Source organism: Corythoichthys intestinalis, chromosome 12, assembly GCF_030265065.1.
Source record: "Corythoichthys intestinalis isolate RoL2023-P3 chromosome 12, ASM3026506v1, whole genome shotgun sequence".
NCBI classification, from domain to species: domain Eukaryota; kingdom Metazoa; phylum Chordata; class Actinopteri; order Syngnathiformes; family Syngnathidae; genus Corythoichthys; species Corythoichthys intestinalis.
In genome coordinates this window covers 11,296,735-11,311,197 of record NC_080406.1, presented here as the reverse complement: position 1 = coordinate 11,311,197, position 14,463 = coordinate 11,296,735, and the positions used below count along the sequence as shown (strand labels likewise).

At 39.9% G+C, this 14,463-nt stretch overlaps 1 protein-coding gene across 1 annotated transcript; it reads right to left on the bottom strand.

The window, feature by feature from the left end:
- Nucleotides 1-3,258: 3,258 nt before the first annotated feature.
- Nucleotides 3,259-12,914, bottom strand: LOC130926562 (small membrane A-kinase anchor protein-like). Its single transcript, XM_057851505.1, has 2 exons — nucleotides 12,765-12,914; nucleotides 3,259-4,591 (listed from the first exon to the last, which is right to left on the bottom strand). Exon 2 carries the CDS (start codon nucleotides 4,456-4,458, stop codon nucleotides 4,222-4,224), a length of 237 nt encoding a protein of 78 aa, XP_057707488.1. The 5' UTR covers nucleotides 4,459-4,591; nucleotides 12,765-12,914; the 3' UTR covers nucleotides 3,259-4,221.
- Between the last annotated feature and the right edge of the window lie 1,549 nt (nucleotides 12,915-14,463).

The window sequence follows — 14,463 nt, the reverse complement described above, 5'->3', positions numbered from 1 at the left end:
TTCCTAAGTGTCGCCGAGTCACCAATTTTGCCAAGTGTCGCTGAGTCAGTTTTCCGAAGTGTCACCAAGTCAAATATTTTTCTAGGTGTCAAACATTCTTCCAAGTGTCACTGAGTCAAAAAAATTTCCAAGTGTCGCTGAGTCACCAATTTTGCCAAATTTTTTCGAGTGTCACCGAGCCACCAATTTTCCCAAGTGTCGCTGAGTCAATCTTTTCCTAAGTGTCACCAAGTCAAATGTTTTTCTAAGTGTCGAAGATTTTTCCAAGTGTCACTGCATCAAAATTTTTTCCAAGTGTCGCTAGGTCACCAATTTTTCCTAAGTGTTGCCAAGTTACCAATTTCGCCAAATTTTTCCAAGTGTCGCCGAGTTACCAATTTTGCCAAATTTTTCCAAGTGTCGCTGAGTCACAATTTTTTCCGAAGTGTCACCGAGTCACAAATTTTCCAAGTGTCACCAAGTCATTTTTCTTAGTGTCGCCGAGTTACCAATTTTGCCAATTTTTTCAGTGTCACCGAGTCACCCATTTTCCCAAGTGTCGCTGAGTCAATCTTTTCCTAAGTGTCGCCAAGTTACCAATTTCGCCAAATTTTTCCAAGTGTCGCCGAGTTACCAATTTTGCCAAAATTTTCCAAGTAACGCTGAGTCACAATTTTTTCCGAAGTGTCACCGAGTCACAAATTTTCCAAGTGTCACCAATTCATTTTTCTTAGTGTCGCCGAGTTACCAATTTTGCCAATTTTTTCAGTGTCACCGAGTCACCCATTTTCCCAAGTGTCGCTGAGTCAATCTTTTCCTAAGTGTCGCCAAGTTACCAATTTCGCCAAATTTTTCCAAGTGTCGCCGAGTTACCAATTTTGCCAAATTTTTCCAAGTGTCGCTGAGTCACAATTTTTTCCGAAGTGTCACCGAGTCACAAAATTTTCCAAGTGTCACCAAGTCATTTTTCTAAGTGTCGCCGAGTTACCAATTTTGCCAATTTTTTCAGTGTCACCGAGTCACCCATTTTCCCAAGTGTCGCTGAGTCAATCTTTTCCTAAGTGTCACCAAGTCAAATATTTTTCTAAGTGTCAAAGATTTTTTCAAGTGTCATTGAGTCAAAAAATTTTCCAAGTGTCGCTAAGTCACCAATTTTTCCTAAGTGTTACCAATTTTGCCAAACTTTTCCAAGTGTCGCTGAGTCACAATTTTTTCCGAAGTGTCACCGAGTCATTTTTCTAAATGTCCCCGAGTCACAATTTTTCCAAGTGTCGCCGAGTCACCAACTTTCTCCTAAGTGTCGCCGAGTCGCAATTTTTCCAAGTGTCGCTGAGTCAGTCTTTTCCTAAGTGTCAAACATTTTTCCAAGTGTCGCCGAGTCACCAATTTTTCCTTGGTGTCACCGAGTCATTTTTCTAAGTGTCACCAAGTTGCAATTTTTCCAAGTGTTGCTGAGTCAATCTTTTCCTAAGTGTCATCAAGTCAAATATTTTTCTAAGTGTCAAACATTTTTCCAAGTGTCACCAAATCAAAAAATGTTCCAAGTGTCGCTGAGTCATCAATTTTTCCTGTGTTGCCGAGTTACCAATTTTGCCAAATTTTTTCAAGTGTCGCCGAGTCACCAATCTTTTAATTAGTGTCACCGAGTCATTTTTTTCCGTTAGTGTCAGAATCACCAGAAAACCAAGTGTTATTCACTTATTTTTTTCAAGTGTCGCTGAGTCAAATTCTTCCAAGTTTTTCTCAGTGTCACCGAGTCATTCTTCCTAAGTTTCACCGAGTCACAAATTTTTCCGTAGTGTCACTGAGTAATTTTTCTAAGTGTCACCGAGTCGCAATTTTTCCAAGTGTCGCCAAGTCACCAATTTTGCCAAATTTTTCCAAGTGTCGCCGAGTCAATCTTTTCCTAAGTGTCACCAAGTCAAATATTTTTCTAAGTGTCAGATTTTTTCAAGTGTCATTGAGTCAAAAAAATTTCCAAGTGTCGCTAAGTCACCAATTTTTCCTAAGTGTTACCAATTTTGCCAAACTTTTCCAAGTGTCGCTGAGTCACAATTTTTTCCGAAGTGTCACCGAGTCATTTTTCTAAATGTCCCCGAGTCGCAATTTTTCCAAGTGTCGCCGAGTCACCAACTTTCTCCTAAGTGTCACCGAGTCGCAATTTTTCCAAGTGTCACCGAGTCACCAATCTTTTCCTAAGTGTCACCGAGTCACTTTTTTTTCCCCTCCCTAAGTTTCACTGAGTCACAAATTTTTCCGAACTGTCACTGAGTCACCAATTTTGCCACATTTTTCCAAGTGTCGCCGAGTCACTTTTTTTTTTTTCCAAGTGTCACAGTCACAATTTTTCTAAGTGTCACCGAGTTGCAATTTTTCCAAGTGTCGCTGAGTCACCAATTTTGCTAAATTTTTCCAAGTGTCGCCAAGTCACCAATCTTTTCCTAAGTGTCAGAGTCACAATTTTTTTCTAAGTGTCACCAAATCATTTTTCTAAGTGTCCCCGAGTTGCAATTTTTCCAAGTGTCGCCAAGTCACCAATTTTACCAAATTTTTCCAAGTGTCGCCGAGTCACCAATGTTTTCGTGTCGTCGAGTCACCAATCTTTTAAGTGTCACCGAGTCATTTTTTTTCCTCTAAGTTTCACTGAGTCACAAATTTTTCCGAACTGTCACCGAGTCACCAATTTTGCCAAATTTTTCCAAGTGTCGCCGAGTCACATTTTTTTTCCTAAGTGTCACCGAGTCACAATTTTTTTCTAAGTGTCCCTGAGTTGCAATTTTTCCAAGTGTCGCCGAGTCACCAATCTTTTCGTGTCGTCGAGTCACCAATTTTTTCCTAAGTGCCCCCGAGTCATTTTTTTTCCTCTAAGTTTCACTGAGTCACAATTTTTTCTGAACTGTCACCGAGTCACCAATTTTGCCAAATTTTTCCAAGTGTCGCCGAGTCACATTTTTTTCCCTAAGTGTCACAGTCACAATTTTTTCTAAGTGTCACCAAATCATTTTTCTAAGTGTCCCCGAGTTGCAATTTTTCCAAGTGTCACCAAGTCACCAATTTTGCCAAATTTTTCCAAGTGTCGCCGAGTCACCAATCTTTTCCTAAGTGTAACCGAGTCACATTTTTTTCCCTAAGTTTCACCGAGTCACAAATTTTTCCAAGTCGGTTTGATTTTAAACCATAACCCCCCCCCCCCCCCCCAAAAACAAAACAATGTCTCAAATTACTGAGAAAAAAAAACAAGTAAAAAAAAAAAAAAGAAAATTACAAGTATTATTATTTTATTTCTCTGTTTTTATTTTGAAAAAAGGGATCAATTTGACCCACAATACACCATGAGACTTGTGGAGATAAGTTTGCATATTTTTTTTTTTTTTTTTTTTTTTGGGAACACACACAGCAGTATTTTCTAGGTTAGACTTATTATACAGTTGACCACATTTTGAAACCGGGCTGGCTGCATGTTTGCTTGATCAGAGTCCCCCAAAAAGGGTGTCCTAGTTCATGGACAAGCGAAGCATTTCTGGAACGATTTGAAGGAATTAAAATTAGAGATAAACGTTTTTTTTTTCCCACCATTTAAAACGTATAAAATTAGCCCCACTGTTTAGTGACCGTGGCAGTGAATGATCATGTTTCAGTGCCATTGACGGCAATAGAAGTGAAAACATTAAGGCGAGTGGAAAAACTGTAAAATGAAGGCCAACTCCAGTCACTAAGAACCAACACGAAGTGCTAAGGAGGACAAATGAGGACGTTGACCCTCTGGCTTTGATGTGCATAATCCAAAAATATGGGCGGGATTGGCCTCCGACATCAATTTCTAGAATCAGTTCAGTGTAATCCAATCTGGAAAGTAGGTCACAAACCAAATGGCTCGCATTTCGCCCTAAATCCTTCACACGCCTTCGCGGAGCAGTCTACTTCCTGGTTCAGAGGACCACGGAACACTTTGGTCCATTTCTGTCGATGCAAAATAGATGGGACTTTACGAAAAGAAACATTTTGTGTTTTACTGATTCAGTCTACAATTAAAAATTAGGTGAGCGAAGTGGGCTCCACCATGGACTGATCTTATTTGATACTGTGAGGATTCTGGAGTCAAACACTCATAAGTATCTAAACACAACAATGGCAGTGAATCATGGGAAAGTCCACCTTGGACTGGAATGTGGGGAAAAAGCCAGAACGGCTGAGATTCCAAGCTAGAACCTGAAATCTTTACGCCGGAAAAATTGCCTGTCCTCACGGGACGTCACACTCAATGTAAGGGATGTCGCCGTAGCGCCGATCCACCTCCGCCCACTGCTGCACGGCCCGAGCCATTATCTCCTCCGAGAGTCTTTGGGCGTACTCCAGCAGTGCCGGGTCGGCCCGAGGAGAACCGTCCTCCGAGTGGACCAAGTGGGCCTTCTCGCCCCGCGACCTGGCGGATTCACCGTCGGCGTAGGAAGCGCTCCTCTTGGATTTGACGCAGCCCATGGTCCGAAGGGTGGGGCATGGAGGGATTTGTTGGGACGGCCGCCAGGCCGAAAGTCTGCATGTGGAGATGTTAGGCTAAAGTGGAGGCGGGTCTAGATGGTCCAGGTTCTCTTGTGGTGGTGAGAGCTGGTCACTGGAGAGAAAAGAGGATTGAGGATTTATAGTTTGGCCAGAAAGTATTCACACATCTTTACCAGCTTTTTTTTTTTTTTTAATTCAATTTTCATACCATTCTTTTTCCTTTCCTTCTATGTCTCTAATTTCTACACTCCTCCCTTCATCTCTTCTGTTTCATGTTGTCCTTGTTTGTCCTTCACCCACATTTCTTTCTTTTAATTCATATTCTTTTTCCGTCCTTCCAACATTCATCTACTCGTCGCCCTTTCTACTAGCTTCCAGTGTATCACAAAAGTGAGTACACCCCTCGCATTTTTTGCAGATATTTAAGTATCTTTTCATGGGACAACACTGACAAAATGACACTTTGACACAATGAAAAGTAGTCTTTGTGCAGCTTATATAATAGTTAATTTATTTTCCTCTCAAAATAACTCAAAATATACAGTGGAGCAAATAAGTATTTAGTCAACCACCAATTGGGCAAGTTCTCCTACTTGAAAAGATTAGAGAGGCCTGTAATTGCCAACATGGGTAAACCTCAACCATGTTCACATTCCAGAATGTGGAAAAAAAAAAACATTGTTTGATTTATAAAGAATTTATTTCCAAATTAGAGTAGAAAATAAGTATTTGGTCACCTACAGACAAGCAAGATTTCTGGCTGTCAAAGAGGTCTTAACTTCTTCTAACGAGGCTCCACTCGTTACCTGTATTAATGGCACCTGTTTTAACTCATCGGTATAAAGGACACCTGTCCACAACCTCAGTCAGTCACACTCCAAACTCCACTATGGCCAAGACCAAAGAGCTGTCGAAGGACACCAGAGACAAAATTGTAGACCTACACCAGGCTGGGAAGACTGAATCTGCAATAGGTAAATTACTTGGTGTAAAGAAATCAATTGTGGGAGCAATTATTAGAAAATGGAAGACATACAAGACCACTGATAATCTCCCTCGATCTGGGGCTCCATGCAAGATCTCACCCCGTGGCGTCAAAATGATAACAAGAACGGTGAGCAAAAATCCCAGAACCGCATGGGGGACCTAGTGAATGACCTACAGAGAGCTGGGACCACAGTAACAAAGGCTACTATCAGTAACACAATGCGCCGCCAGGGACTCAAATCCTGCACTGCCAGACGTGTCCCCCTGCTGAAGAAAGTACACGTCCAGGCCCGTCTGCGGTTTGCTAGAGAGCATTTGGATGATCCAAAAGAGGACTGGGAGAATGTGTTATGGTCAGATGAAACCAAATTAGAACTTTTTGGTAGAAACACAGGTTCTCGTGTTTGGAGAAGAAAGAATACTGAATTGCATCCGAAGAACACCATACCCACTGTGAAGCATGGGGGTGGAAACATCATGCTTTGGGGCTGTTTTTCTGCAAAGGGACCAGGACGACTGATCTGTGTAAAGGAAAGAATGAATGGGGCCACGTATCGAGAGATTTTGAGTGAAAATCTCCTTCCATCAGCAAGGGCATTGAAAATGAGACGTGGCTGGGTCTCTCAGCATGACAATGATCCCAAACACACAGCCAGGGCAACATAGGAGTGGCTTCGTAAGAAGCATTTCAAGGTCCTAGCCAGTCTCCAGATCTCAACCTCACAGAAAATCTGTGGAGGTAGTTGAAAGTCCGTGTAATAACATAACAAAGTATTGAGATGAACTCTTGGTATTGACCAAATACTTATTTTCCACCATAATTTGCAAATAAATTCTTTAAAAATAAAACAATGTTATTTTCTGGTTTTTTTTTTCTTCTCCACATTCTGTCTCTCATGGTTGAGGTTTACCCATGTTGACAATTACAGGCCTCTCTAATATTTTCAAGTGGGAGACCTTGCACAATTAGAGGTTGACTAAAAACTTATTTGCCCCACTGTATCTAAACCCCTGGCAACAAAAGTGAGTACACCACATGGAAACTACGTACATCCCTAAATGTCCAAATTGAGTACTGCTTGTCATTTTCCTTCCCAAATGTCATGTGACTCGTTACAGTAGTGCTGTCAGCATTGCTGCAGAGATTGAAGAGGTAGGGGCTCGGCCTGTTAGTGTTCAGACCATATGCCGCACTCTACATCAAATTGGTGTGCATGGCTGTCACCCCAGGAGGAAGCCTCTTCTGAAGACAAGAAAGCAGTCTCATCAGACCATCGGACATGATTCCAGTAATCCATGTGCTTTGATGACATGTCTTCAGCAAAGTGTTTGCGGGTTTTCTTGTAAGCGTCACCGTTTTCCTTTTTTCACCACCTGCAATAACTTTCTTGGAACCCATGTTGATTTCTCTCACAAAAAAATCCGCCGTGCGTCCGTCTTGCAGGAACACGGGAACTGCGGCGCTGTCATAAACCGTCGTATTTCGAGGATGTCATCCGATGTAGAAACAAACAGCGAGTCAAATTTTACGTCAGATATCGAAACGATCGCGTGTCGATACCACTGTATTCACAAAAAACTATGTTAAAAATGGGGTGACACTTCTTTGCGGTTTTTCACTTAACACTGTTTGTTCTGGTCCCCATTAACAGCGATAGGTGATACCAAATGGTTGAGATGACACTTGATTGTGAAAATAAAGCAGAATTATCGGGAAAAAATGCGGAAAAAAACATTTTTCATAAAAACAAATTTCAAGGTTGTGGAACTTGTCTTTTTTCTCCCCAGTGGTTGGAAATGCTACATCAACATAAAATAAGAAATATTTCTATACTGACTCCTAGTTGAACTGGCAATAAAACACAGCTTGTATTTCCACCAATGGGAACAGGACTTGTGCAAAAGCTGCAGAATTGTCTACATAATTACCGCCAGAGAGAAATGAGCGTTGACATCTGTGTGACCCGGGTGCCAAAGGCTGTCGGCTCGGGGCGGGGGTTGTGATTTCGTCTCTTTAAAAGACGTCTGCTATCGTGCTGCCTTTGTGCTACTTGGCGTTTTACGACTTTCCATCCTTTTTGGCCTATTTATGTGGCACGGCACACCGTCTGTCCCCCACCTGCTCGCCTAAATGATCTTATTCATTCACAAAGGTCGAAAACTCCCGCTGGATGGAAGAGAATATATTAAACTCCGTGATTCAGGTTTAAACTTCATAAAGTATTGATATCCAAGCTATTCGAGGTTAACCACTGCCTAAGTTTCCGTTGTATTTAACTTTGAAATTGAGTAGTTTTAATTTGTTATTGCCGAGACATTATTCACTGTCAACTCTGTCTTCTGAACCGCTTCCTCTTTAGGGGATCATGGGGGTGCTGGAGCCTATCGGAGGAGGCATGGTACACCCTGAACTGTTTGTCAGCCAGTCGTAGTCCTTTTTTTATTTTTAGTGATACGCCACTTTGCATTTCAAACTGATTTTTTCCAATTAAAAAAAAAAAAAACTACAGTATTTCATTTAAAAGTTATATGCATATGGCGGAAAACACTTAGGTGACTTGAAGTTCCGCTCTGAGACCCCTAATTTGGCCGAATTTCAAAAATTTCCGATTAGCGCGTGTGATACATAATTGAAAAGCTTAAAATGTCGATTTTCTGAGGAAAGAAAAATTTTGACCAGGAGGCCATTCAAAAACAAAAAAAATAAACAGCAAAACCCTAACTGGTGGTGAGAGCACGCGAGAGCAGAATTAAAGATGCCATGATTTTAACTAGCGCTGTCAAAATTATCGCGTTAACGGGCGGTAATTAATTTTTTAAATTACTCACGTTAGAATATTTGACGCAATTAACGCACATGCCCAGCTCAAACAGATTAAAATGACAGAACAGTGTCATGTCCACTTGTTACTTGTGTTTTTTGTCTCCCTCTTCTGGCGCTTTGGTGCGACTGATTTTATGGGTTTAAGCACCATAATGTAATGTAATTATTGACATCAACAATGTCGAGCTACTAGTTTATTTTTTGGTTGAAAATTTTACAAATTATATCAAAACGAAAACATTAAGAGGGCTTTTAATATAAAATTTGTATAACTTGTACTAACATTTATCTTTTAAGAACTACAAGTTTTTCTATCCATGGATCGCTTTAACAGAATGTTAGTGTTAATGCCATCTTGTTGATTTACTGTTGTAATAAACAAATACAGTACTTATGTACAGTATGTTGAATGTATATATCCGTCTTGTGTCTTATCTTTCCATTCCAATAATAATTTACAGAAAAATATGGCATATTTTATAGATGGTTTGAATTGCGATTAACTACGATTAATTAATTTTTAAGCTGTGATTAACTCGATTAAAAGTTTTAATCATTTGACAGCCCTAATTTTAACGAGATATTATCGCGCCCTTACCTTGTTTCGATCCCAAAACTCCATATAGCATGTATCATCGAGTGTCAAGACACAGATGTGAATGGCCACAGCTGGATTTTTGGGGGATTTTATGGGTGAAACGTGGTAATATAACAAGGGTCGCGATGCAGAAATCGCAGATGTCAAGGAGTAAAGGAGTAATCGAGATTTTCATTTTCATATGCTTACTGTTTTAAACTTTTTTCCCCCCAATTTTTCTGTTTGGATCGATTATTTATCATCTAAAATATTGGGGAAAATGCAACAGTAACGAAAAAAATACAATTAAGTGATAGTTATGAGGTGGATATCCGTGACTTTTTACAGACGCCAATTTTTTCATTTGTAAGTGATGTAATTTGTTTAAAACTTTAAAATATGTGAGTAAATCATTTTTTAAAGTTTTTTTTTTTTTTTTTTTTTACGAAATATTAGACATCAATTATTGATTGTAAGCTAAAAATGACAAATTTTGAATAATAAATATAATTCTTTTTATGGCTGGATTGAAACGAAAGTGGTTGCGCGACATCTGTAAACGGGTTTTCAGGCTAAAACGGACAAATTAACGCGCCATGAATCTGATATTGCAGCATATAGACATATTATTCTATCAGACACAACAGTTCTTTTGGCTTAAAATACAGCAGTTTAAAGAGTGCGAGAGCAGAAACTGCTTTTTCGGCCTTGTCTGTGTTTTCCGCCATAAATACAGTGGGGAGAACAAGTATTTTATACACTGCCAATGGGTTTTCCCATTGACTGTGTATCAAATACTTGTTCTCCCCACTGTACATGTACGAATCATTGTTTTTGTTAGGTTTTGAGTTGGTTACCTCCTAGTGTGTCCCTGTGATTGCCCATTGATTTCACCTGTTGTTCCTGCTCCTAGTGTATCCTCTAATCTGCATCCTCCTGTGCCACCCATCTGTTCCTTGTCTCGTTACCCCTTGTCTGTGTGTGTGTGTGTATGTATAAGCTCCCAGTTTCTTTTCACTCCTTGTCGCGACATTTTCAATGTGCGTGTTCACGTCAGCGTCAATTCTTGCCCGTTCCTATGTCACAGCCCTCGTGTTCCTCAGCCTAAGTAAGTTTTGATACCAGTCTTTTGTTAGTACCCTGACTTTTTTCTGACTTAGGAGTTGTTGGATTCCCCAGTCGTTTTGTTTGTAATTGAAGCACTTTTTGCACCGTCTATCTGGCTCGCCTCCCTTTCCCTGCATTTGGGTCCACACACACCACCTGCCTGCCCGCAAACCTGACAGTTTATTTTATATATGTAGAGTACAGGTCAAAAGTTCGGTCTTCTTATTCGTGCATTTTCTTTATTTTCATGACTCATTGAATGTAATACATCTATGAATGACCATGTGTGGATTTATGTACTTAGCAAAAATACAGCGAAATAATGAAACATATGTATAATATTCTAGAATCTTGTAGTAGCATCCCTTTTTTCTTGATGAGCTTCAAGAGGGAGACACCTAAAATGGTTCTTGACTTCACAGGCATGACTATTAAGGGTTGATTAGTGGAATTTATTGCTTTATCAATTGGGTTGTGACCTTCAGTTGTGTTGCGTTGAATGAGGTGTGTTCAAACGTTTGGCCTGTACTGTACAATGCTGGCCAAAAGTATTGGCAACCCTGCAATTGTGTCAGATAATGCTAATTTTCTCCCAGAAAATGATTGCAATTACAAATGCTTTGGTAGTAATATCTTCATTTATTTTGCTCGCAATGAAAAAACTCAAAAGAGAAAAAAAAAATTAAATCATTATCATTTTACGCAAAACTCCAACAATAGGCCAGACAAAAGTGTTGGCACCCTCACCCTAATACTTGGAAGCACAACCTTTAGACAAAATAACTGCGAACAACCACTTCCGGTATTCATGAATGAGATTCTTGCAATGCTCTGCTGGAATTTTAGACCATTGTTCTTTGTGCCATCTGCTCCAGGTCTCTGAAATTTGAACGCTGCCTCCACCAAACTGCCATTTTCAGATCTCTCCACAAGTGTTCTATGGGATTCAGGTCTGGACTCATTGCTGATCACTTTAGAAGTCTCCAATGCTTTCTCTCAAACTGTTTTCTAGTGCTTTTTGAAGTGTGTTTTGGGCCATTGTCCTGCTGGAAGACCCATGACCTGTGAGGGAGACCCAGCTTTCTCACACTGGGCCCTACATTATGCTGCAAAATTTGTTGGTAGTCTTCAGACTTTATAATGCCATGCACACGGTCAAGCAGTCCAGTGCTAGAGGTAGCAAAGCAACCCCAAAACATCAGGGAACCTTCGCCATGTTTGACTGTGGGGACCGTGTTCTTTTCTTTGAAGGCCTCATTTTTTTCCCCCTGTAAACTCTATGTTGATGCCTTTGCCCAAAAAACTCTTTTTTTTTTTTTTTTTTTTCTCACCAGACAAGCGAACATTCTTCCAAAACTTTTTGGTGTTTCTCAGGTTGGTTTTGGAAAACTCCAGTCTGGCTTTTTTATTCTCTGGGTCAGAAATGGGGTCTTCCTGGGTATCCCACCATAAGAGTCCCTTTTCATTCAGACGCCGATGGATAGTACGGGTTGACACTTGAACTTGTTTGGATGTTAGTCGAGGTTCTTAAGCCACCATCTGCACAATCTGTCCTTGAAATCTCTCGTCAATTTTTTTCTGTCCACATCTAAGGAGGTTAGCCACAGTGTCATGGACTTTACACTTATTGATGACACTGCGCACAGGAACATTCAGGTCTTTGGACATGAACTTGTAGCCTTGAGATTGCCCATGCTTCCTCACAATTTTGCTTCTCAAGTCCTCAGACAGTTCTTTGGTCTTCTTTCTTTTCTCCGTGCTCAATGTGGTACACACAAGGACACAGGACAAAATCAACTTCAATCCATTTTAACTGGCTGCAAGTGTGATTTCGTCATTGCCTCCACCTGTTATGTGCCACAGGTAAGTAACAGGTGCTGTTAATTACACAAATTAGAGAAGCATCACATGATTTTTCAAAGGGTGCCACTACTTTTATCCAGCCCATTTTTGGAGTTCCGTGTGAAATGATAATGATTTATTATTATTATTATTTTTTTTTTTATCATTCTCTTTTGTGTTTTTTGATTGCAAGCAAAACAAATGAAATAATACTACCAAAGCATTTGTAATTGCAATCGTTTTCTGGGAGAAATTGAGCATTATTTGACAGAATTGCAGGGGTGCCAGTACTTTTGGCCAGCAGTGTAACTTTGTGCCCAGAAAAAAAATACCATTGTTTAAAAAATAAATAAATAAAAAATCCAACAAAAATATAAGCAATTACTCACAATGTTACTCATTACTTGAGTATTCTTTTCACCAGATACTTTTTTTTTTTTACTTGTACTTGAGTACAGTTACTCTAGAGTAAAATTTTTGGCTACTCTACCCCCCTCTGCTAGTGACAAACTCATTTGAACTGATAGCAGAAGCATGATTGAAGTCTAGCATGATCAATGGCACTGAAAGAGTTAAAGTAATCAAGAGGTTCAATTAGATATTTTTGTGTGTGTATTACTTGGTGCAAAGTACGTTTAAAAACTACTGCCCTGCAGATCTTTAATACTAGTCTGAACTAAAAGGGAATGGGTGGGTGGTTTAATTGCTAAGCATTACATATTAGGTTCAGACTGTCCCGATATACAATACCTTTCGATATGATCATCAACTGCTAAAAAAACCGCGATGCTTGGTTTTCCATTTGATGAATAGACTGCGACGCTTTCCGACATACGCACAAATGGAATGGAGATAACCCAAGGACCCCACTGAATTTTATCAACTAGACAGATGTTTACATCCCCGTACGAGTGAAGAAGCATGAGAGCAAAGAAAAACATGACATACTTTGAAGGGAGCGTGAAATCATCGCGGTCTCCTCCTTGGTGTTCAAATTGACATGATTTTTCACCCCCGCGCAATACGAGGCTCCAGCAAGTTCACTGGAATGACGAGAAGAACATTCTGCACTGTTGTAGGTCCTCCATCGTCTTTCAGAATGATCTCACGCTAGTGGGGGTAGGTGAATGCGCGCGTGAGAGAGAGAGAGAGAGAGCAGTGGATTTTTAATGACGTCAGCGCTCTCTGGCGGATGTTTTTAGAAGTGCAGTGAAACGGAGCGAAAGGGCGTCTTCGGCAAGTTGCACTGCACTTCTGCGAATGCCCACTAGATAGCACTGCTGCCTTTAAGAAGTCCGTTTAGTCTGTGGAGGAATTTGAGTCCAGTTGGATTTATACCGGGTATGCTGTCCCAGGCCTCAGGACACTGGGGCCCCTGAATTTATTTTACTTAACATTCACATATTTTTTTTCTATTTAAATCCTTGATAAAATATTATGTTCTACTTGATATCTACTAAGGTTGTTCCGATCATGTTTTTTAGCTCCCGATCCGATCCCGATCGTTTTAGTTTGAGTATCTGCTGATCACGATATTTCCCGATCTGATTGCTTTTTTTTGCTCCCGATTCAATTCCAATCTTTGCCGATAATTTTTCCCGATCATATACATTTTGGCAATGCATTAAGAAAAATGAATATATACATTCAACATACAGTACATAAGTACTGTATTTGTTTATTATGACAATAAATCCTCAAGATGGCATTTACATTATTAACATTCTTTCTGTGAGAGGGATCCACGGATAGAAAGACTTGTAATTCTTAAAGGATAAATGTGACTTTGTATATTGTGACTAAATATTGCCATCTAGTGTATTTGTTGAGCTTTCAGTAAATGATACTGTAGCCATTTAACGCTTCTGCCCAAATGCATGATGGGAAGTGCAACCGTGACTGTGCGTAGTGGCACCAATTGATATATCTTCTCTGCGTTGGGAAATAACATAGGGTGTTAAGGAAAAGATCAACCACTACCGTTCTTCCCCACATTGCTTCCCACAATATTTCTAATTGTTGAGAGAGGGATTTTAAGACCTTAGCCAATTAAAAGAGGCTCCAAAGACTGCCAAAATTCTCTCTGCTCATTTTACGCTCCCTGTTAGCTCTTTATAGAGGTAAAACAGCGCCATTATAGATTGACCGCGACAATGCGTGAGTGGGTCGTGCAGCGCATGCGTTAATTGCATTAAATATTTTAACGTGATTAATTTTTTAAAAAATTAATTACCACCATTTACGCGATAAATTTGATAGCCCTACTTTAAGCCAAAACTAAAGACTCTGGATGAATGTAAGACATTTTGTCTGTAACATTAAATACAATTAGAAAACGATTTAATAATTTTTTTTTTTTTAAAAAGGCATATTCGATATTTTATTGCCGATTCCGATACTTTGAAAATGATGATCGGGACATCTTTAATATCTACTTAAAAACTTTACATATTAAATATTTCAAAGATATATTTTTTCCTTTTTTTGCCCAACGATCCCCCTCTGTCTTAGCAGAGAATGGTTTGACCCCGCTTTGGCATACTCAAAGCTACACTACATACGTGCCCTGAAGCGGGAAATTAAAATCTGTCATCGTTATAAACTAGGGTGACCAAAGGTACTCTTTTGCCCGGAGATGTCCACCTTT

Coding starts and splice junctions, on each gene's coding strand:
- LOC130926562 (XM_057851505.1), bottom strand. CDS start 4,458: ATGGGCTGCGTCAAATCCAAGAGGAGCGCTTCCTACGCCGACGGTGAA.